Here is a 25000-nt window from a genome sequence, read left to right on the forward strand (position 1 = left end):
TCCCGTGGATTGACACAGTATTACATCAGATGGTAACCCTGACTTCATTGGTTTGCATCAGAAACGTAGTAAGACTACTAGTTGATCCCTACGTCGTTGATTACATTTTAGATAATACATTTTCCATGATCGTAAGGCACACTAGTTCAAAGAGATTCCCTATACAATGTTTTGAATTTGTGATCTTTTGAAATGATAATTCATATAATAAAATAATGAGTCATAACAATTTCTGAAAATGTTGTCTTTATTGTCACAATTTTTGAAAATGATGTCTTTACTGTGACATACCATAAGTGCCACTGACCGGCTGACACCACAACCCAATAGCCCCCCCCCCCCCCCCCCCCCCCCCTCCCCTCCCTGTTTGGCATTAAAGCAATGAATAGAACATTTATTTACATATTGTTGATTTCAGATGCACAGAATCATCCAATCAGAAAGGGATATAAAAATAAATTGTAAAAAGGGATTGCAGTTGTTGTGTTTAACTGCTCAGTCTGTTTGTGTGAGAATGCTACCTGGTCCCTCTTGAGTCTCTGGTCTGGCCTGTGCTCTACTTATTGGTGAAGTACCTGGAGTACATCTGGTTGTACATCACCTGGTTGTCTAACCTGACAGCGTTCCTCAGGCACTGCCAGAACCAGGGCTCTGCGGCTGCAGTCCGGGTCCATTCCAGAACACTCTCCCCACACAGACGCCGCCGCAGACGGAGGAAGTGAGAATGCTGCAGTACAGGTTCCAGGAGAACCAGCACGATCACGTCCATGTTTTCATCCAGCAGCCTCTGGTGGGCCAGGTACACAGCCATTCTGAAGGTCCCGGTCCTGACATATGCCTCGGTCAGCACAAAAACGGTCTTGCGGCTCTGTCGGATGCTGTGGGTGAGGTTGTCTATCAGGGGGACCCCTGGGACCCAGTCTCTCTCCTCCAGACAGAGAGGCAGGTGTCTCTCCTGCCTCTCCTCCAGCTGCACCCGCAGGTGGTTCAGCACCCAGTCTGACACCCACAGGTCTCTGGTGTCGTAGGTAACAAAGGCACCATAGAGATTGTTTGTTGTTGCGGACCCAAAGGAATGGTAGCCCTTTAGCTTTGCCCTCAGGTAGTATAGAATATAGGAAGCATCCCAATAAAACATATGAGCTGCCATGGTGATGACCATGGTGAGCATGATCAAGGAAGCGGAGAGGGAGTAAATCAGGAAGGCATTGACGTCATTGACGCATTCTCCAATGTCAAACAGTATCACTGGTTGGCCTCTCGTTTCGGCTGGCATGTTGCAGATCAACTCAGTGGCCAGTCCGGGGATCTCTACGACTTTGTTATCTTTAATCCACATGATGAAGTCAAATAAGTCACAGGTACACTGGAATGGATTACCTTGCAAGGACAAAGTTTTCATGTAGTTTTCAGGGCCCGATAGGAAGGTGGTCTCGTTGACGATAGTCAGTTGGTTGTGGCTGAGGTCAAGTAATTGAAGGTGAGCACCCTTAAGAAATCCATCAGAGAGTTGAGCAATCCGATTGTAGCTCAAGTCAAGCATCTGAAGTGCATTTGTGAAGTTGGAGAGATTTGCCGACATGTGATATAAAGAATTATAGCTTAGATCCAGAATATTCAGTTGTTGGAAACTAGCCAGTTTATCCCAATCAAAATGGGTGAGTAAATTATGACTAATGCATAGTTTCTGAAGGGTATACGGTAAGTTGTCATAGACTGTTGATGGAATCTTCTCAATGCTGTTGAAGGATATATCCAGATAGGTTAAATTCACCAGGTTTTTAAAAAGTCTGTTGTATGAGGCGTCCCTCTCTTTCCATAATGTGGCCAACAAATTGTGTCGAAATTGAAGCTCTTTCAAAGATGCGCTTGTCATCTGCTTAGTTGTTAATGTAAAAATTTTATTGTTTGACATATTCAGTACTTTCAAAGCCGGTAGATTTGTCAAGAAATTTAAATTATGTGTCACACCTGACACTTCAAAATAGTGGCTGTTGTAGCTTAGGTCTAAAACTTGTAGTTTGTGTAATTCCTTAAATGCATTGTTATAGGCCAGGTCAATCTTGTTAAAGGACAGGTCCAGATATGTTAGGGCTGGTAACGTTGTGAACTCTGTCCCATTCAGTGCTGCAGAAAATCCATTTCTTGATAGGTTCAGACATGCAATGTCACCATAGCCCTCAAATTGCTTTGGAGAAATAAAGAAGATATTATTTGAACTAAGGATCAGCACTCGACCAGAGTCAAAGCACTCTTGCTTCACAAGGCCGTGTTTTAACTCAAAGGAAAAATCCATTGAATGTGAATAGTGACTAGTGAGAGGTGACTTGTGCAGCTCCGACTTTGAATTGCTTCCTAAGACACGGCCTGGTGAATCGCTCACTGAAACTGGATACAGCCTATTTTCTGCGAGGTATATTAGTTTCAAGTGTGAGAATTTTCTGAATATGGTAGAATTAGAGCGAACAATGAAATTAATTCCCATGTTTAACGCTGACAGATTTTTTAGATGATGGAGAGGGCTGAGAGTATCTGACTGGATTTCTTTAAAAACATAACCTGCTATATGTAGTGTTCTAAGTGACATCAATTTAGAAAACTGTCTTGAAAGCAGTAGGGTGTCAGGGTAGGCTAATAAATCATAATTGAATGAAAAATCCATAACTTCTAGCTTTGGTAGATAGCTAAAAAATGTTCCTTCAGTCATAGCCTTAGACAAGAAATTATAAGAAAGGAACAGTTGTTTAAGATTGCTTAAACTCTCAAACCAGGAGTTCTTGATGAAACTGAGTGAGTTCCCTGCTAGGTGCAGTGTCTGTAACTCTGTAAGGCCATGAAATGCATGAGGATGAATATCTAGGAAAATATTGGGACAGGGGACACACGGAAATGGAGCATTGGAGCATCGTGGACAGTTTCCCTGTAATTCAAGGGTTTTTAGATGGGTTAGTCCATAGAAATCATCCTTATCAATATACTGTATCTTGTTAGATTCAAGCCATAATGTTTTTAAAGAACTGGGAAGTTCTTTTGGAACTTGAGTTAAATTATTAAAGGCCAATGTCAAAACTTCTAAGTTAATCAATGCTGAGAATGTGCCGTTTCTTATAGTAAAATTATTCTCACAAGGATTCCAGTAGAAGCAGTTTTTGGATAAGAAGAGCTCCTTCACATGTGTTATACCAGAGAGGTAGCTCATATTCAAGAAATTGATTTTGTTATTGTCCAGCATGAGTATTTCCAGGCTGAGTGGGAGGTTTTGTGGAATTTCAATTAGGCCATTTCCATTAAGCCTTAGGTCCTGCAGGTTTGTCAGATTTTGGAAGGCACCTTCGGCAATGTGACTTATATGGTTTTTGTTGACCCAGTTGAGATTGAGAATGGTCAGGTTCTCCAGGTTAGAAAATGATTCATGAGTTACATTCTGGATGTTGTTTTCTGATAGGTCCAGCACAGTCACATTCCTGGTGATGCCATCAGGTATCTTTCTCAGTCGACGCTCCTCACAATTGAAGATGATGTCATCTGTGGTTTTAGTAGTATTGACCACCTTGATGTCACATGGAAACTGCCATGGCATCCATAAGGTACATGAGGTATTTATGACCAGGAAGTGACACAGGAACAATGATGCCAACTGTAACCAGCAGGTGGTAGCAGCCTGGAAATATAAAGTACAAAGTGTGAGGATGGAAATATAATGACAGATTAATGAAAGACTAATGATTCATGATGAGATGTCTAACTAACGTGGAGTCAGAGGAGACTGGTTGGAGGAGCTATAGGAGGATGGGCTCATTGTAATGGCAGAAATGGAATAAATGGAATGTCTGCCAGCCTCCTCTGTGTGAAGTAGACCAACAAGTAGCCCAAGATGTACTCTTAAGGAGCATACCATTACTCCTTGCAATCCAAGGACCTTATAAGGTATTATATTTTCAGAGGTAGACTGGCTCTGGTAGAAAAAACAGCCATACACTCCATCTAAAAGTGAATCAATTATCAATTGCGATACAGTTCTAGATACAGTTGAAGTCAGAAGTTTACATACACCATAGCCAAATACATTTAACCTCCGTTTTTTTTAACAATTCCTGACATTTAACCCTAGTAAACATTCCCTGTCGTAGGTCAGTTAGGATCACCACTTTATTTTAAGAATGTGAAATGTCCGAAAAATAGTAGAGAGAATTATTTATTTCAGCTTTTATTTCACATTCCCATTGGGTCAGAAGTTTACATACAATCAGATAGTATTTGGAAGCATTGCCTATAAATTGTTTAACTTGGGTCAAACGTTTCAGGTAGCCTTCTACAAGCTTCCCACAATAATTTGCGTGAAATTTGGCCCATTCCTCCTGACAGAGCTGGTGTAACCAAGTCAGGTTTGTAGGCCACCTTGCTCGCACACACTTTTTCAGTTCTGCCCACAAATGTTCTATTGGATTGAGGTCAGGGCTTTGTGATGGACACTCCAATACCTGGACTTTGTTGTCCTTAAAAACTTCTTATGGCTGCAGGGGCAGTATTGAGTAGCTTGGATGAAAGGTGCCCAGAGGTGCCCAGAGGAAACGGCCTGCTCCTCAGTCCCAGTTGCTAATATATGCATATTTTTATTAGTATTGGATAGAAAACTGTTTGAATGATGTCTGTGAGTATAACAGAACTCATATGGCAGGCAAAAATCTGAGAAGGAATCCAAACAGGAAGTGGGAAATCTGAGGTTGGTCGATTTTCAACCCAGTCACTAGTGAATACACAGTGGGATATGGATCAAGTTGCACTTCCTAGGGCTTCCACAGGACGTCAACACTCTTTAGAAACTTGAATGAGGCTTCTACTGTGTTGTGGAGCCAGATGGGAACTCTTTGAGTCAGTGGTTTGGCAGAGCCAGGTCTTGGTCAGGTGCATTTCACATGATAGCGACCTGCGTTCCATGGCTTTCCTACAAAAAATGGAATTCTCCTGTTTGAACGTTATTAAAGATTTATGATAACAACATCCTAAAGATTGATTCTATACTAAGTTTGACAAGTTTCTTTGACCTGTAACATAACTTTTTGAAGTTTTCAACCGACATTCGGCTGGACCTGCACGAGCGTTTGGATTTATGTACTAAACGCGCTAACAAAAGTAGCTACTTGGACATAAATAATGGACATTATCGAACAAATCAAGCATTTATTGTGGAACTGTGATTCCTGGGAGTGCATTCTGATGAAAATCATAAAAGGTAAGGGAATATTTATAATGTGATTTCTGATTTCTATTGACTCCAACATGGTGGATGTATATTTTTTTTTTCTGAGCGCTGTCTCAGATTATTGCATGGTTTGCTTTTTCCATAAAGTTTTTTTTTTAATCTGACACAGCGGTTGCATTAAAGGAGAGGTATATTTCCATGTCTAAGAATTGTATTTTCATCAACATTTATAATGAGTATTTCTGTAAAATGATGTGGTTCTCTGCAATATCACCGGATGTTTTTGGAACTAGTGAACGTAATGCGCCAATGTATACTGAAATGTTTTTATATAAACATGCACTTTATCGAACAAAACATACATGTATTGTGTAACATGAAGTCCTATGAGTGTCATCTGATGAAGATCCTCAAAGGGTAGTGATTCATTTTATCTCTATTTGTGCTTTTTGTGGTCACCTAACAATCGTTTGTGGTGCTTTCGCTGTAAAGCCTATTTGAAATCGGACACCGTGGTGGGATTAACAACAAGATTAGCATTAAAACGGTAGAAGATACATGTATGTTTGAGGAATTTTAATTATGAGATTTCTGTTGTTTTGAATTTGGCGCCCTGCACTTTCACTGGCTGTTGTCATATCGATCCCGTTAACGGGATTGCATCCCTAAGAAGTTTTAAGCCATATTGCCACAACTTTGGAAGTATGCTTGGGGTCATTGTCCATTTGGAAGACTCATTTGCAACCAAGCTTTAACTTCCTGACTGATGTCTTGAGATGTTGCTTCAATTTATCCACTTAATTTTCCGTTCTCATGATACCATCTATTTTGTGAAGTGCACCAGTCCCTTCTTTAGCAAAGCACCCCCACAACAAGATGCTGCCACCCCTGTGTTTCACGGTTGGGATGGTTTTCTTTGGCTTGCAAGCCTCCCCCTTTTTCCTCCAAACATAACGATGGTCGTTAGGGCCAAACAGTTCTATTATTGTTTCATCAGACCAGAGGACATTTTTCCAAAAAGTACCTTCTTTGTCACCATGTGCAATTGCAAAGGAGCAGCAGAGCTATCTGGAGAAATTGACATGGGAGGAGATACTGGAAGGCAAGGGACCCTAAGCACAGGCTGGGGAGTATCTCCGTCCACAGGAGGAACTGGAGGAAAGCTAAGGCTGAGCGGAAACACTACGAGGAGTTGGCATCGCTGGCAAGGAAGCCCGAGAGGCAGCCCCAAAAATATCTTGGGTGGGTGGGGGCACACAGGGAGTGTGGCAGAGTCAGGAGTCAGAACTGAGCCAACTCCCCGTGCTTATCGTAAGGAGCCAAGGATGGAACCAGAGCCGGTCAGGGCGAAATTGGAGGTGAGCGACGGAAGCGAGGGATAGACAGTGAAGGAGTTAATGGGGAGATTGGAGGAGAGAGTAATGAGGGAGTTGCTGTGTTGGTGCATGAGGCACGACATCCGCCCGACGGAGCGTGTCTGGGATTTGATGTCACCTGAGTTAGTTCTCTATACTCGTCCTGGTGTGAGGTGTGTGCTAGCCGTCTGGTGAAGACAGTGCCAGCCCCACGCACCAGGCCTCCTGTGCGCCTCCCTAGCCCTGCACGTCCTGTGCCAGCTCGGCGCTACAGCTCTCCAAGACGTGCTTACCATGGCGGGCATCGTACTGGTCAGGCACCGTGTTATGCGGTGGAGCGCACAGTGTCTCCGGGACGTGTTCTTAGCCCGGTGCGTTACATCCCAGCTCCCCGCATCTGCCGGGCTAGGGTGAGGATCCAGCCAGGACAGATGGTGCCAGCCCTCCTCTCCAGACCTCCAGTGCGTCTCCTCGGGCCAGGATATCCTGCGTTGGCGCTGCGCAATGTGTCTCCCACGTGTGTCTGCACAGCCCAGTGCGTCCTGTACCTGCGCCCTGCGCGTGCTGGGTGAAAATCACCATCCAGCCAGGACGGGTTGTGCAGGCCCTTAGTTCGAGACCTCCAGTGCACCTCCACGGCCCGGTCTATCCTGTGCCTCCTCCAAGGACCAGGCTGTCTCTCCGTCTCCTTCCTCCAGAGTCTCCCTCCAGCCCGGAGCCGCCAGAGTCTCCCTCCAGCCCGGAGCCGCCAGAGTGTCCCTCCAGCCCGGAGCCGCCAGAGTCTCCCTCCAGCCCGGAGCAGCCAGAGTCTCCCTCCAGCCCGGAGCCGCCAGAGTCTCCCTCCAGCCCGGAGCCGCCAGAGTCTCCCTCCAGCCCGGAGCCGCCAGAGTCTCCCTCCAGCCCGGAGCAGCCAGAGTCTCCCTCCAGCCCAGAGTGCCGGAGCCTCCCGCCTGTCCGGCGCTGCCGGAGCCTCCCGCCTGTCCGGCGCTGCCGGAGCCTCCCGCCTGTCCGGCGCTGCCGGAGCCTCCCGCTTGTCCGGCGCTGCCAGAGCCGCCCTTCACTCCGGAGCTGCCAGAATCGCAGCCCCTCAGTCCAGAGGCGCCCCTCAGTCCAGTGGCGCCCTCTACGAGGGTCTTCAGTCCACATCCCGCACAAGACCCGCCGCTGTAAGAGGGCCCACCCAGACCCTCCCCTTTAGAGTCAGGTTTTGCGTCCGGAACCTTTGGAGGGGGGGGGGGGGGGTACTGTCACTCCCTGACCATAGAGAGGCTTTTTGTTCTCTATTTTGGTTAGGCCAGGGTGTGATTAGGGTGGGCGTTCTATGTTCTTTTTTCTATGTTTTTGTATTTCTTTGTTTTTGGTCGGGACAGCTGTCTGTCGTTGTCTCTGATTGAGAACCATACTTAGCTCTTGCTCTTGCCCACATGGGTTTTGTCGGTAGTTATTTTCTGTTTAGTGTGTTTTGCACCTGACGGAGCTGTTTCGGTTGTTTCTTTTGTTCCTTGTTGTATTTATTGTTCAGTTTATTAAAATAATGATGAACACTTACCACGCTGCATCTTGGTCCTCACCTTCTTCCACCAACGGTCGTTACAAGTGGTGTGACGGCTGCGTGGTCCCATGGTGTTCAGAATCTGGACCCCTACAAATCAGCCGGGCTAGACAATCTGGACCCTCTCTTTTTTAAATTATCTGCCGAAATTGTTGCAACCCCTATTATTAGCCTGTTCAACCTCTCTTTTGTATCGTCTGAGATTCCCAAAGATTGGAAAGCTGCCGCGGTCATCCCCCTCTTCAAAGGGGGAGACACTCTAGACCCAAACTGCTACAGACCTATATCTATCCTACCCTACATCTCCAAGGTCTTCGAAAGTGAAGTTAACAAACAGATTACTGACCATTTTGAATCACATCGTACCTTCTCCGCTATGCAATCTGGTTTCTGAGCTGGTCATGGGTGCAGCTCAGCCACGCTCAAGGTCCTTAACGATATCATAACCGCCATCGATAAGAGACATTACTGTGCAGCTGAATTCATCGACCTGGCCAAGGCTTTCGACTCTGTAAATCACCACATTCTTATTGGCAGACTCAACGGCCTTGGATTCTCAAATGATTGCCTCGCCTGGTTCACCAACTACTTCTCTGATAGAGTTCAGTGTGTCAAATCGGAGGGCCTGTTGTCCGGACCTCTGGCAGTCTCTATGGGGGTGCCACAGGGTTCAAATCTCGGGCCGACTCTCTTCTCTGTATACATCAATGATGTCGCTCTTGCTACTGGTGATTCTCTAATCCACCTCTACGCAGACGACACCATTCTCTATACTTCTGGCCCTTCTTTGGACACTGTGTCAATTAACTAACCTCCAGACGAGCTTCAATGCCATACAACTCTCCTTCCGTTGCCTCCAACTGCTCTTTAATGCAAATAAAACTAAATGCATGCTATTCAATCGATCATTGCCCGCACCTGCCCGCCCATCCAGCATCACTATTCTGGACTTAGAATACGCGGCTCTGACTTAGAATACGTGGATAACTACAAATACCTAGGTGTCTGGCTAGACTGTAAACTCTCCTTCCAGACTCACAATAAGCATCAAATCAAAAATGAAATCTAGAATTGGCTTCCTACTTCGCAAACAAAGCTTCCTTCACTCATGCTGCCAAACATACCCTCGTAAAACTGACCATCCTACCGATCCTTGACTTTGGAGATGTCATCTATAAAATAGCCTCCAACACTCTACTCAGCAAACTGGCTGTAGTCTATCACAGTGCCATCTGTTTTGTCACCAAAGCCCCATATACTACCCACCATTGCGACTTGTACGCTCTTGCTTCATACTCGTCGCCAAACCCACTGGCTACAGGTTATCTACAAGTCTCTGCTAGGTAAAGCCCCGCCCTATCTCAGCTCGCTGGTCACCATAGCAGCACCCACTCGTAGCACGCACTCTAGCAGGTATATCTCACTGGTCAACCCCAAAGCCAATTCCTCCTTTGGTCGCCTTTCCTTCCAGTTCTCTGCTGCCACTGACTGGAACGAACTAAAAAAAACAATGAAGCTGGAGATTCCCATCTCCCTCACTAGCGTTAAGAATCGTCAGTCAGAGCAGCTCACAGATCACTGCACCTGTTCATAGCCCATCTGCATACAGCCCATCTATCTACCTCATTCCCATACTGTGTTTATTTATTTTTCTGCTTTTGCACCACAGTATCTCTACTTGCACATCCATCTTTTGCACATCCTACCATTCCAGTGTTTAATTGCCATATTGTAATTACTTCGCCACCATGGCCTATTTATTGCCTTAACTCCCTTATTTGACCTTATTTGCACTCACTGTATATAGACTTTGTTTTCTTTTTTTCTACTGTATTATTGACTGTATGTTTTTTTCATTCCGTGTGTAACTCTGTTGTTGTATGTGCCGAACTGCTATGCTTTATCTTGGCCAGGTCGCAGTTGCAAATGAGAACTTGTTCTCAACTAGCCTACCTGGTTAAATAAAGGTTAAATAAAAATTAAATTAAAAAATACTTGCATACTATTGTTTGTAGAGATGAATGTGGTACATTCAGGCATTTGGAAATTGCTCCCAAGGATGAACCAGACTGGTGGAGGTCTACAATTTTTTTCTGAGGTCTTGGCTGATTTCTTTTGATTTTCCCATGATGTCAAGCAAAGAGGCACTGAGTTTGAAGGTAGGCCTTGAAATACATCCACAGGTACACCTCCAATTGACTCAAATTATGTAAATTAGCCTATCAGAAGCTTCTAAAGCCATGACATCCTTTTCTGGAATTTTCCAAGCTGTTTAAAGGCACAGTCAACTTAGTGTATGTAAACTTCTGACCCACTGGAATTGTGATACAGTGAATTATAAGTGAAATAATCTGTCTGTAAACAATTGTTTGAAAAATGACATGTGTCATGCAGAAAGTAGATGTCCTAACCGACTTGCCAAAACTATAGTTTGTTAACAAGAAATTTGTGAAGTGGTTGAAAAACAAGTTTTAATGACTCCAACCTAAGTGTATGTAGACTTCCGACTTCAACTGTACATAACACCCTTTACTTTCATATCACATCAACATCATTTCACAAATGCATAATACACACTTACTGTAGACTGTTTTATGACAGTTTCAGCCGACAGTATTTTTCAGTGACAACATATTTCTGGTGGCCATCTTCCGTTAAACACAGGATGTCACGCCCTGGTCTTTGTATTTTGTGTTTTCTTTATTAGTTTGGTCAGGCCAGGGTGTGACATGGGTTTATTATGTATTATGTGGTGTGTTTAGTCTTGTTTTTTTTTGTAGGTATTAGGATTGTGGTATAGTGGGGTTTTCTAGAAAAGTATATGGTTGCCTGAAGTGGTTCTCAATCAGAGGCAGGTGTTTATCGTTGTCTCTGATTGGGAACCATATTTAGGCAGCCATATTAATTGAGTGTTTCGTGGGTGATTGTTCCTGTCTCTGTGTTTGTTTGCACCACATAGGCTGTTTAGGTTTTCATGTTACGTTTATTGTTTTTGTATTGTTCGTGGTTCATCTTCATTAAAGGTATCGAATTAACGACGCTGCATTTTGGTCCTCCTCTCCTTCACCGCAAGAAAACCGTAACACAGGCATTCAGAGCATTCTATATAGCACTTTACCACAGGTATTTGGAGCATGCTAGATAGCTAATTATCACAGGTGATCAGAACATGCTAGATAGCTAATTATCACAGGTGATCAGAGCATGCTAGATAGCTAATTATCACAGGTGATCAGAGCGTGCTAGATAGCTAATTATCACAGGTGATCAGAGCATGCTAGATAGCTAATTATCACAGGTGATCAGAGCGTGCTAGATAGCTAATTATCACAGATGATATTAGCATGCTAGATAGCTAATTATCACAAGTGATCAGAGCATGCTAGATAGCTAATTATCACAGGTGATCAGAGAGTGCTAGATAGCTAATTATCACAGGTGATCAGCGTGTGCTAGATAGCTATCACAGGTGATCAGAGCATGCTAGATAGCTAATTTAGCACAGGTGGTTCCTCTGTCTTCCGTCTGTCTTCTGTAAACACGTGCTGTAACGTGGATATTTGGCCATGTGGGATGTTATTTCTCACATATATCACAAAGATGAGGTCCTTATGCTTCCAAAAACGTACTGCAAGCCATCCGTGTTAATGGTCAAACTGAGCGTCGGGGCTCTTAACACCCCCCCCCCCCCCCCCCCCCACCACTAAACCACGGAAGACGCCTTCACCCAAGGACTCTTATGTGTAATGTAATGGAGCTGAGAGTAAAGATCAAGGGCTGGCCTACAAGCATGTATTTTATGGTCAATAGCTCAATAGCAATAGATTTGTGATGGAGGACATACTACTAATTTCCACATACTAGTTATCTACAATATGTTTGCCTAGATAGAAATGGCATTTGTGAATGTGTCGATTGTGAAATATCACTACTTCCCCTTTAAAAAGTAATGTATTTTCTCATGTTTCATTATCAATTTGGCCACTTTCGAAAAGCAAATACCCTAAATACGCTAAATAGACACACCCCACATATATTTATAATAGCTGAAATTAATCAAACTTACCATATTGTTTACCGTTGATTCCTTGTGATATTTTGAAAGCCTTTCAAATAAGTTGTGCCTGGTAGTTTAGTTACCAATTAGCAAAAAAGTTTAATAAAACTGCAGAGGACTGTTCATTTTCTTTTTGTTTCCATCGATGTAGTCCCTTGTGTATTGACTCAATTCCTCTCTACTCAAACACACGTTGAAGTGCAACTAAAATTCCCCTTGCAGCTATAGTTAGTCAGATGTGTTCATCAAGCTGGTTGGTTGCCTCAATCAGGTGGATTATGGGTAGTCAGTGTTGGGGCATGTTATTAGGGAAGTTCTCCTCTGATTTTCTTCCCACTTTCTGTAATTAATTAATTGTAATACTTTCATATGGCATGCATAAAGAGATTAAAGGCAGAATTAGTTAAACATTTTGTGAATCATTATTTTATTAATGTATTGTTACCTTACTCTCTGCAGCAGGATAGGAGATTGAGACAGTATATTTATAAGCATTGCAGTACAGCAAACATAATCAGTCAGTATTAGAGATGAAAATTCATATCTAAACATTCTCACCAGATACATTACATTTACTGTAAACCTTAAAACCAGATACATTACATTTACGGTACACCTTAAAACCCATCTTTAAGATAATTGTCACAGGTGATCAGAGCATGCTAGATAGCTAATTATCACAGGTGATTAGAGCGTGCTAGATAGCTAATTATCACAGGTGATCAGAGCGTTTAACAACAATTTACAATTTACAACAATCACCACATTCAAAGATCAACACTACACACTGGGCACTGATGTCAATTCAACGTCCATTCCATCTTGTTTCCATGTCATTTCAATGAAATGACGTGGAAACAACGTTGATTCAACCAGTGTGTGCCCAGTGGGTAAGGTGTATTCTAAGTGTAACATTTCAAAGAATCTTCTTGAAGAGATTACTGTATTGTTTTTGAGTGTCTCTGACTGTCTGGCATCATAGCCACAGATTCCCAATCCCGCCATCTGAGCTAAATCAAACAGAATCTTCATAGATTAATTGAGGAAGTTCTCCATTGGTTTGCTTCCCTCTTTTTGTCATTAATGGCATTACCCAATGATTACACAATCATTACACAATCACAAAAAAAGGACAATGCTAAGCATTCTTAACAAATGGCGAAAAATCATTGTGTTTGTCCTTTTTCAAAGAGTCTCCTTGAAGAGATTACTGTATTGTTTTTGACTGTCTGTTACCAGTACACTCCTTAGGCTAAACCAAAAGTATTGCTGCGCTTGAGGATTTGTTGGCCACTCCATCACTGACCGCCTATACAACCTCTTCCTGAGTCTCAGGTATTTTGAGTGACTGGGGACTTTTTCCAGGAAAATCAAGACAATCACATCATCTCTCTCATCCATAAGTCGCTGATGGGCCATGTAGAATGCGGTCTTGAAGTCCCCGCTCTTGATGTACTTGTTCGTCAGTATGAACACGGTCCTCTTGCTCTGGTGAATGCTCTGGGACAGGTTGTCGATCAGGGGGCAGCCAGGGATCCAGTCTCGTTCCTCCAGACACAGCTGTAAGGGGTGGTCCCCTTGGTTCTCCAGCTGAACAAGCAGCTCCTTCAGCACCCACTCAGATACCTCCGGGTCCTTCTTGTCGTATACCACGAAGGCGTCGTAGGCAGTGCTCGGCGAGGACAGGCGTCTGTAGCCTTTGAACTTGGCCTGGAGGAAGTGGTAGAGGTACCACACGTCCCAGAGGAAGAGGTGGCTGGAGATGGAGAGGGCGATGAAGCTGAGCACCAGGGATGTGAGTAGGATGTAAAGGATGATGGATAGGTAGTTATGCTGGCAGGCCTGCAGTTCTAGGTCCAGGGAGATGACCGGATGACCCCTCTGGGCTCCTGGAGCAGCACAGGTCACAGCGGTGGCCAGTCTGGGGATGTTCACCATGGTGCGGTTCAGCCACATCACAAACATGAGGGCGTTACAGTTGCACATGAACTTGTTGTTGTTCAGGACTAACGTGTCCATTTGATCGACAACATCATCAGGGATGCTGGTCTGCTCAATGTTTTGAATGTTATTGAAGCTGAGATCCAGATTCTTCAAACTAAAGGCGTCCTTGAGGAAATACGTAGAGAGTTTGGATATTTGATTTTTGCGTAAGAGGAGAGTCTTGAGAGATTTGGTGCAGTTGGAGAGCTCTGGGGGAACTGTTGATATGCTATTACTACTGAGATCTAAGACCTCTAAGTACTGAAGAATAATCAGCTTCTCCCAACTAAATATCTTCAATCTGTTGTTGTTGATGTAGAGATTAGTGAGTTTGTCTGGCAGGCCTTGGAAGACTTGCTGAGGGATGAAGTTGAGGTTGTTGTGAGAGATGTCTAGGACCCTCAGATTTAGCAGTTTTTTGAAGTAGTCGATGTATCTTGTATCACCATCTCTCCAAAGCATATCTAAACGGTTACCTTTGAACTCTAACTTCTCCAGAGAGAGACTTTCCAGCTCTGTGTTGGTGGATGTAGAAATCTTGTTATAGTTCATTAGTAATATCTTCAGATTGGTCAGATTTTTTGTGAAATTAAGCATGTGGGTCAAACCCTCTGATTCAAAGTAATGGTTGTTATTGCTTATGTCTAAGATAACTAAACTTCTCAGTTCCTGAAACGCTGAGGAATAGAGAAGGTCCAGACGATTAAATGAGAAGTCAAGATACTGTAAGTTAGTGAGGAAAGTAAACTCAGAACCATTTAGACTTTGGCTCATTGCATTTCCAGAGAGATTTAGGCATCTAAGGTCAGCAAGGTTCAAGAATCTGGAGTGAAGGAAAAATATATTATTCCTGCTGATATCCAGGGTTTTTCCAAACTGGCTGCACTGGGTTTTGACGAATGAATTCAGCGTCCCATCCTCCTTGTCCTTGTATTTGCAGCTGCGAGCGTACTCATCGTATCTAAAATAATGAATCTCTCTCACTTCTCCATTGCTGTTATGTCCAGAATCTGACATTGGGGAGCCATGTATGGCTTCTCCTCCTGAAAAGGCAACAGACTGACCACTTTCAGAGGGGGATGATATTTTGTTGTCAGATAAATTTATTATTTTGAAGCTTTTCAGTTCCATTAGAATGCTGAGGTTGGTTATTTTGATGAAGTTGGTGCCCAAGTCAATGACCTCCAGGTTCTTTAGATGAATCAGTGGGCTGATGTCTTCGAGGGTGAGTTGCTGGAAGACGAAGGCCCTGATGCGGAGTACTTTCAAGGATTTCAGGGAGGAAAATGAGGAACTAAGGTGCAGTGTAGCTGGATACCTCTGCAGCTCGTAGTTAAAAGACAGGTCCAGTTCTTCCAGGTTGGGTAGAGCTCGTGGGAAGTAAGTAAATGCTATCTCTCGAGCTAAAAAGTTGGTTGAGAGATCAAGTACTCGCAGCTCTTTACAGTTCTGAAACCACTCTCTAAGCACATACGTCAGGGAGTTACTATGCAGGCGTAGTATCCTCAGTTTGGTCAACGTTTTAAAGGTGTTTTTGTCTATCTGAAGTGAATTGTTAGGACACGGAATACAAGGAAACGGTGCATTGTAACAGCGTGGGCAGTTTCCGCTCAGGTCAAGTATCTCCAATTGGGTTAAGTTATGAAAATCTTTGTCAGTAACCATTTCAATCTTGTTATTATAGAGATACAACTCTCTGAGACTTGTCGGTAATCTTGGGGGAATGTAGGATAAGTTATTTGACTTGAGGGATAGGAGAGTCATGTTACCAAGCTGTAAAAACGCTCCCTCCTCAATTTGATAGGAAACATTACATGGGTTACGATAGTAACAATTTTGACCCAGGTAAAGAATCTGTACGTTAGTGATGTCAGAGAGGTTCGTTTTCAGAATGGTATATATTTTATTCACCTCTAGACTGAGCAGAATGAGGTTCGGAGGGAGACCCTTTGGGATGGTGGAAAGCTGATTCCCATCCAAATACAGAGCCTTCAGATTCCTCAGGTCTTTGAAGGTGTTCGTCTTGATAGTCACACTCTCTGTGCACATGCGGTCCTTGGGGCCGATCTTGATGGGCACGCAGTTACAGCGCATGTCGATCTCGGTGAGGTTCTCCAGGCCCTGGAAGGACGTTGAGTTAATGTGAGGGATGTGGTTGATGGTGAGGGTCAGGTTGGTGGTGTTTCTGGGGATGTCCTTTGGGACCTCTAGAAGTCCTCTCTCAGTGCAATCTACGTTGACCATGGTGTTGTTGCTGGCCAGGGTGACGTCACAGGGTAGGGTTTTGGGGTACCAGCTTCCAGCTTCCAGCAAAGAGGAGCACCACAGGCCCAGCAGTATCACCCCACACATGTGGAAAGATGCACATTCTGACCTCTGGGGGAACAGGACGGTGTTATTAGTAGAGGGATAATGATAACACACTCTGACCTCTGGGGGAACAGGACAGGGTTATTCCTAGAGGGGTAATGATAACACAATCTGACCTCTGGGGGAACAGGTCAGTGTTATTTCTAGAGGGATAATGATAACACACTCTGACCTCTGGGGGAACAGGACAGTGTTATTTCTAGAGGGATAATGATAACACAATCTGACCTCTGGGGGAACAGGACAGGGTTATTTCTAGAGGGATAATGATAACACACTCTGACCTCTGGGGGAACAGGACAGTGTTATTTCTAGAGGGATAATGATAACACACTCTGACCTCTGGGGGAACAGGACGGTGTTATTAGTAGAGGGGTAATGATAACACACTCTGACCTCTGGGGGAACAGGACAGTGTTATTCCTAGAGGGGTAATGATAACACACTCTGACCTCTGGGGGAACAGGACAGTGTTATTTCTAGAGGGATAATGATAACACAATCTGACCTCTGGGGGAACAGGACAGGGTTATTCCTAGAGGGGTAATGATAACACACTCTGACCTCTGGGGGAACAGGACAGTGTTATTCCTAGAGGGATAATGATAACACAATCTGACCTCTGGGGGAACAGGACAATGTTATTTCTAGAGGGATAATGATAACACAATCTGACCTCTGGGGGAACAGGACAGTGTTATTCCTAGAGGGGTAATGATAACGAGTCTTATTTGCATGTCGCCTCTCATAAACCATAGGACACAAGAGAGTCTTAAAATAATTTAGTAAATTAACTGCTCAATAAAATATACAAATATAGAAACCAGTGGCTCAGCTCAACTAAACTACTGCAGATGTTGGTTAATTTATGAAAAGGTTGTGATAGCATGTTTTATTTTCTACTATTTCTTATTCTGATTCTATTGATCTTTACTATGTTGTTCTGCATAGACATAACTTAAACAATATATAAACATTTCCTTTTACCTCTATTGAGTCAAAATTCAAAAGGCACTCGCACATCTGAGCAGTTTTTTTTTGCAGGTGCATGGTAACAGTTGAACAAGATGAAGGAATAAGGAAACCGCACACTGCTCTTGAAAGTATCACTGATCTTTAATAAGCGTACGTATCGGAGACACGGCCTTCGTCTGATCTTTAAAAGCTTCCGTTAGGAACACGGCCTTCGTCTGATCTTTAAAAGCTTCCGTTAGGAACACTGCCTTCGTCTGATCTTTAAAAGCTTCCGTTAGGAACATGGCCTTCGTCTGATCTTTTAAAGCTTCCGTTAGGAACACTGCCTTCGTCTGATCTTTTAAAGCTTCCGTTAGGAACACGGCCTTCGTCTGATCTTTAAAAGCTTCCGTTAGGAACACGGCCTTCGTCTGATCTTTAAAAGCTTCCGTTAGGAACATGGCCTTCGTCTGATCTTTTAAAGCTTCCGTTAGGAACACGGCCTTCGTCTGATCTTTAAAAGCTTCCGTTAGGAACACGGCCTTCGTCTGATCTTTTAAAGCTTCCGTTAGGAACACGGCCTTCGTCTGATCTTTTAAAGCTTCCGTTAGGAACACGGCCTTCGTCTGATCTTTTAAAGCTTCCGTTAGGAACACGGCCTTCGTCTGATCTTTTAAAGCTTCCGTTAGGAACACGGCCTTTGTCTGATCTTTTAAAGCTTCCGTTAGGAACACGGCCTTCGTCTGATCTTTTAAAGCTTCCGTTAGAAACACGGCCTTCGTCTGATCTTTTAAAGCTTCCGTTAGGAACACGGCCTTCGTCTGATCTTTGAAAGCTTCCGTTAGGAACACGGCCTTCGTCTGATCTTTTAAAGCTTCCGTTAGGAACACGGCCTTCGTCCTGGCTTTTATAGCTTCCGTTAGGAACACGGCCTTCGTCAGAGCTTTTAAAGCTTCCGTTAGGAACACGGCCTTCGTCAGAGCTTTTAAAGCTTCCGTTAGGAACACGGCCTTCGTCAGAGCGTTTTTTGACGAAGACCGTGAGTCCGATACGTAAGCTTGTTAAAGATCAGTGATATGGTTTCCTTTTTCATTCACCTCTATTGAGTCCTTTACAATCATGGTTAATTAAGAGTCTATTGGCCCACACATGCATCAATCTAAGTAACATGATTAAAACAAATCCCCATCAAAATCTGTCAGTTTAATTTCAGAGAAATCCGATATTTTTGTCTCAATCCTCCACATCTACCTATGTTGGTCTTCTGCATCTGCGGTGGAAGGTGTCCAAGCTACAGCGATGTTTGTCAGACCATGAGATGTCCTGAAATTCAGTCTTCTCACGAAAAATGTATGTAGTGTACGAACAGTTTGGCCTTCAAAACGACTATAACCACTATCCTTTCCATAGAGTGGTTATAATAGTTGGAAGGCCAAACCGTTCAGTGTTTTCTGTTTTGCTTTACAGCCTGTCTGAAGGTAACCCATGCAAAATAATGGAAGTATGGAGGTTGTTTTGTGCCAACAAAAATAAGAGGTTAAATATGTGTCCAAAAAACAAAAATATGTCCTGAGCTTTCTTGTATCTCCCAGATATAGGACAGACTCTTAAAAACTTCATTGCTTATTTATTTTTAGATGTGTGATTCAATGCGTCTCTGTAGTAGCAAAGGCCACATTCAGTATGTTCTTGAATGTATATCTAAAGGGGTCCTAAAATCCCAAATCAAATAACTAAATGATCCATGGTACGACCATCGTGTTAGTTTAGAGGTTAGAGACAGAGGTTAATCCCAAGTTTAGAGGTTCATCCCAGTTTAGAGGTTCATCCCCAGTTTAGAGATTCATTCCCAGTTTAGAGGTTAATCCCCAGTTTAGAGATTCATCCCCAGTTTAGAGGTTAATCCCCAGTTTAGATGTTAATCCCCAGTTTAGAGATTCATCCCCAGTTTAGAGGTTCATCCCCAGTTTAGAGGTTCATTCCCAGTTTAGAGGTTAATCCCAAGTTTAGAGATTCATTCCCAGTTTAGAGGTTAATCCCCAGTTTAGAGATTCATCCCCAGTTTAGAGGTTAATCCCAAGTTTAGAGGTTCATCCCCAGTTTAGAGGTTCATCCCCAGTTTAGAGGTTCATCCCAAGTTTAGAGGTTAATCCCCAGTTTAGAGATTCATTCCCAGTTTAGAGGTTAATCCCCAGTTTAGAGATTCACCCCCAGTTTAGAGGTTAATCCCCAGTTTAGAGATTCATCCCCAGTTTAGAGGTTAATCCCCAGTTTAGAGATTCACCCCCAGTTTAGAGGTTAATCCACAGTTTAGAGGTTAATCCCCAGTTTCTTCATTTTCATCAATCTTTTTTTTCTCCTTGCACAATGGATGTGCATGCTGCACCCTATATGAACTGTATTATCATATGAAATATATTACCATATTAAATCTATTACCATATCAAAGGTATTATCATATTAAATCTATTACCATATGAAATGTATTACCATATGAAATGTATTACCATATTAAATGTATTACCATATTAAATGTATTACCATATTACATGTATTACCATATTAAATGTATTACCATATTAAATGTATTACCATATTACATGTATTACCATATTACATGTATTACCATATTAAATGTATTACCATATTACATGTATTACCATATTACATGTATTACCATATTACATGTATTACCATATTACATGTATTACCATATTAAATGTATTACCATATTACATGTATTACCATATTACATGTATTACCATATTACATGTATTACCATATTACATGTATTACCATATTACATGTATTACCATATTACCATATTACATGTATTACCATATTACATGTATTACCATATTACATGTATTACCATATTACATGTATTACCATATTACATGTATTACCATATTACATGTATTACCATATTACATGTATTACCATATTACATGTATTACCATATTACCATATTACATGTATTACCATATTAAATGTATTACCATATGAAAGGTATTCTTACCATCATGTGAGACAGTATTGTTCAGATCAATGTTTGTGTGGATAAGTTCTCACGGTTCAGTTCTCTCTTACTGTAAAATAAAAGGAGTACTAAGAACGATAAAATGTTCATGTGAAAACATGAAAACAACAGGCTGATGGAACGAAGGACAACAGATGTGCGAGTGAAAGTGTCTTTAATAGTTTCCACTTCCCTTTAGGCAGATGCTAGACACCTATCTATCAATAGGCATATAGTACAACTGTTGCCTAAGGTCAAGTTCCTAAAATCTAAATTGTTAAATCAATCAATGTTGTCTATTTCTGGTGCAGGCTTCATTGAAGCACTTGATCAGCATTTTCTTGTTTTATAAATCCAATACTATACATTCAATAGCTTAATTTACACACACATATATATATATATATATATATATATATATATACATATATATATATTATAATTTAAGCAGTTTGCAGCAGTACTGATTAATTGTGTGTGAATGGAGCTTCTTTCAAGCATGTGCTCATCCTTGATTTTTTACATTTATTGATAGGAATATGTATATAGTTTGTCTTATTTCTGATAGCATTGAGGTCTTCAAAATGTTCTGCCTTAATATTAAATCTAAAGAGGGATTAAAGTGGATTTCCCCCCCCAAACAATCTACACAACCTACTCCACATTTTGAAAGTGAAAGAAAAATTATATTCAAACAAAGATGTCTTGATTGCATATGTCTTCACACCCCAGAGTTGATACCTGGTGGAATCCTGATCCTGACAAACTCTCCAGTCCCTGCCGGTGACAAGCATACCCATACCATGATGCTGCCACCAAATACAGAGGGTTTCACTTGGTGATGTATTGTATTCACGTTTTTAATTTAGGCAAAAAAATTACATTTCTTTGCCATGTTGTCTTGCATAATTACTTAAGGGCCTTGTTGCAAACAGAATGTGGATTTAGGGCTTCCTTCTTTTCAAATTGTCATACAGGTTGGTAATGTGGTGAATGAAATGTTGTAAAACACAAAGTATTTGGTGGCAGCATCATGTTATGGGTATGCTTGCCACTGGCAGGGACTGGGGAATTTGTCAGGATCAAAGGAAATATGAAAGGAGCAAAGCCAAGGTAAAAAGTTAAAGGAAAAGGTGCCTTAGGTCTCTCTTCAATACGTATTGCAGAAGTTCAGCTTTACAGCGTGATTTAAATTTTAAAGCAATGTTCCCATGTTAGCGGAGACTGCATTCAGTATGTTGCCCTAAGATTTGTGAAAAGTTGATAAAATCTTATAAAAAATTATTCACAGCTGTAATTGTTGCCCAAACTGCTTTCACCAAGTGTTAACTCTGGGGTGTGAATAAACATGCAATCAAGACATCTTAGTTTTCAATTTGGTATTTATTTGGAAGAATTTCAATTAAATTTCCTTTCACATTTAGATGTAATTTTAAGGTAGTAAAATGTGAAAACTTTGCGAAGGGTGTGTAGACTTTGACTATAGGCACTGTATAAAAGGAGGAAACGTGTTTACTGGAGACATGTGCTGACACATTTCTCTATATTGTTACCACAGTTTCAGGTTCATTTTTTCTGTAAATGAAAGTGAAACAAACCTAGGTTTAGAGAAACACACCACAAAACTTTCCATCAGTTGGGTGTGCATGCAGGGACAACTGGAACATTAGCTAGTGGCTGCAGTGAAAAACAGCGCTGTCTGTGCCTGGCAAGGTTAGAATACACCATGCAGACACACTCTCCAGCTTCCAAACAGTAAATAATTAAACATTGTTATTCAACCAAACATGGTCCAGGAGAGTTTTTGGTATAAATTATGAGAAAGATGAAGTAAGCTCCCTTCACTCATGCAGAAAGGGGCTTGGCTTTAGAGAACAAGAAAACAACATTTGTGAAATATTTTGAAATTGATCATTGAAAATTGAAATGGGACCTTTACATTGTGTGCCATTTGTTATCAGAAGAATAAAGGAGACCAAAATCAGGTTGCAGCGTTTTAAACCTTTAATATGTTACAGTGCTGACTACCTAAATAACAGGAAAGTACTCAGTGATCATGTACAAAGATTCATAAACTACGGTGGATTCAGCAAATGAAAAAGATTGAGGTCACAATGGACTGTAATCACATAATATCATTTATTTTCTTCCACATTGATTTGTCTAGAGCTCTTTGTCATATAATATGTATCATGTGTAAAATAATATTTCAATACAATGAATACAAATATAATGCAGATCCAATAGAGGTCTATCTACACATTACGCCCCATTATCAATTTGTAAAAGTATACTTATCAAGTAATATCAGTGTATATACCCTAAGGGGAATTCTTTTCTGGTCAGAGGCCTGAATATAATCTCTTTTAAAAGTGTCATCACGATTCAGAAAAGACAAAGGTATGTCACAGCAGTTCACATCGGTTTGAGTCGAATAAACCCATGTCTCTAATGTATGGCTTTGAAATCACTAATCAGAAAGACAACCGTGTTGTTCTGTTTACTTGTAAGGGAGTGTTGTAATTGAGCAACTCGGTGTATTGACAATAGCAGACATGGTGGTAGAGTGATGTGTCATCGGGGGAACTGCCCGAAGCCGTTTCAGCAGTTGCAAGCATACATAACTCATGACGACCTCGTCACCTTGGCTACCAGCTCGTCACCTTGGCTACCAGCTCATCACCTGGGCTACCAGCTCGTCACCTTGGCTACCAGCTCGCCCACCTTGGCTACCAGCTCGTCACCTTGGCTACCAGCTCGTCACCTTGGCTACCAGCTCGTCCACCTTGGTTACCAGCTCGTCCACCTTAGCTACCAGCTCATCCACCTTGGCTACCAGCTCGTCACCTTGGCTACCAGCTCATCACCTCCAGCTCATCACCTTGGTTACCAGCTCGTCACCTTAGCTACCAGCTTGTCACCTTGGCTACCAGCTCATCACCTTGGCTACCAGTTCATCACCTTGGCTACCAGCTCGTCACCTTGGCTACCAGTTCATCACCTTGGCTACCAGCTCGTCCACGTTGGCTACCAGCTCATCACCTTGGCTACCAGCTCATCACCTCCAGCTCATCACCTTGGCTACCAGCTCGTCCACCTTGGCTACCAGCTCGTCCACCTTGGCTACCAGCTCGTCCACCTTGGTTACCAGCTCGTCCACCTTAGTGACCAGCTCGTCCACCTTGGCTACCAGCTTGTCCACCTTGGCGACCAGCTCGTCCACCTTGGCGAACCAGCTCGTCCACCTTGGCGACCAGCTTGTCGACCTTGGCGACCAGCTCATCCACCTTGGCGACCAGCTCGCGCTGCCGGCTCTCATGGCTAAAGCCCTCCACCAGTGACATGCAGGCCTTTGTTAAGCAGCAGAGCATGTGGAAACTGAGTCAGGGTGAGCAGGGTGCACCAGGGCCATGTGACTACAGGCGCTGCCTCGCTCTAGGGCCTTCATGGAGAGCAGCTGGCTGAATCTCCACAGGTCGGGCTACCTGACCTCTGACCTCTGGACCTCTCTCTGGCCCCCCCCTGACCTACACTGGAGCGCACCAGGGCCATTATCTAAAGGGAATCTCTCTGTGTGTCTTGGACCCCCTTTGGGAGGCTGTAAGTCTTCCCTTCAGTGAGTTCACATGGGCCAGCATTGTTCCCAGACTCATATCACTCACAGTCACAACACTGGCCATGTTGAGCTGTTCAGCCACAGTGGAGGGTTCAGCTCCAGAGGTGTATAGAGAGATTGTGTTCTCTACCTCAACACTGAGGTTGCTAGGGAGTGATTGGGTTCTTTGACCTCCAGAGAACGGCTGTGGGATGGGGTTTTCTCCACCTTCATCTACATCGTCCCCAACCATGTTGGTCTTCCTCTTGGGGAAGCATTGAGTGAAGGGCCCGTGGCACCTCCTCCAGGCTCATCCACCACCTCCTGGGGTGCAGTCTGGGTAGTGGCATGGCTCGGAGCTGCTTGGCATCCAGTGATGCTGGCAGCAAGATGGAGGCGCCTCTGAAAAGCCTCCTGCCAGGGGACTGAGAGCTAACTGATCTAACAGACCATACTGAGCCCTGAGACAAGCTCTTGGAAAGTGTCTTGGAAAAAGCTAATCTCCCCTCTGTGGCTTGGTGGGGTCATCGGGTGACTGGAGTCTCTGGGCGCTCCTCCCGTTCAGAGTGGCTTTTGTTTTTTCCAGCAGCGCTTCGAGGCACCCAGATCCAGGGTGTGATGCTGTTCCAGCTACTCCTCAACATCCGACTCCTGAGGCTGCTTGTGATACGTTCACATGGGTGTACGCTTGAGAGGAATGCCTGGGTGCAGTGTGGGAAGGACTCAGGGCTGTGGCACCCCTGCTGCTTTGGCACACTGGGAACACTGGACTCTGGACATGCTGCTGCTACTGGTAAATGATGGTAGTGAGTTGGTGGTGGTGGCGGCGGCGTTTACCTCAGAGAGAGCTGAGGAGGAGTCTTTCCCACCAGCCATCTCCAGCTGTGTACAAGCTACACTAGGGGGAGCAGA

The 25000-nt window shown here is 43.2% G+C and overlaps 3 protein-coding genes and 1 pseudogene across 3 annotated transcripts in view; all 4 read right to left on the reverse strand.

The window, feature by feature from the left end:
• Positions 1-229: 229 nt before the first annotated feature.
• On the reverse strand, positions 230-12455 carry LOC110520614 (toll-like receptor 8). The gene is made up of 2 exons (XM_021598012.3): positions 12177-12455; positions 230-3661 (listed from the first exon to the last, which is right to left on the reverse strand). The coding sequence occupies exons 1-2, from the start codon at positions 12177-12179 to the stop codon at positions 557-559; spliced, it is 3108 nt and encodes a 1035-aa protein (XP_021453687.3). The 5' UTR covers positions 12180-12455; the 3' UTR covers positions 230-556.
• Positions 12456-12577: 122 nt separating this feature from the next.
• On the reverse strand, positions 12578-20687 carry tlr7 (toll-like receptor 7). Its single transcript, XM_021598013.3, has 2 exons — positions 20494-20687; positions 12578-16526 (listed from the first exon to the last, which is right to left on the reverse strand). The coding sequence occupies exons 1-2, from the start codon at positions 20497-20499 to the stop codon at positions 13353-13355; spliced, it is 3180 nt and encodes a 1059-aa protein (XP_021453688.3). The 5' UTR covers positions 20500-20687; the 3' UTR covers positions 12578-13352.
• Positions 20688-22479: 1792 nt separating this feature from the next.
• The window catches only part of LOC110520616 (FERM and PDZ domain-containing protein 4), a 73170-nt gene continuing 70649 nt past the window's right edge, over positions 22480-25000 (reverse strand). Inside the window, exon 17 of the mRNA XM_036975241.2 lies at positions 22480-24986. Within this exon, the coding sequence (XP_036831136.2) occupies positions 24982-24986 (5 nt within the window). The 3' untranslated portion in view covers positions 22480-24981. The remainder of the gene's footprint in view (positions 24987-25000) is intronic.
• LOC149984716 (uncharacterized) lies at positions 24049-24843 on the reverse strand (annotated as a pseudogene).

Source organism: Oncorhynchus mykiss, chromosome 3, assembly GCF_057628025.1.
Source record: "Oncorhynchus mykiss isolate SJ-2025 chromosome 3, ASM5762802v1, whole genome shotgun sequence".
Taxonomy (NCBI): Eukaryota; Metazoa; Chordata; class Actinopteri; order Salmoniformes; family Salmonidae; genus Oncorhynchus; species Oncorhynchus mykiss.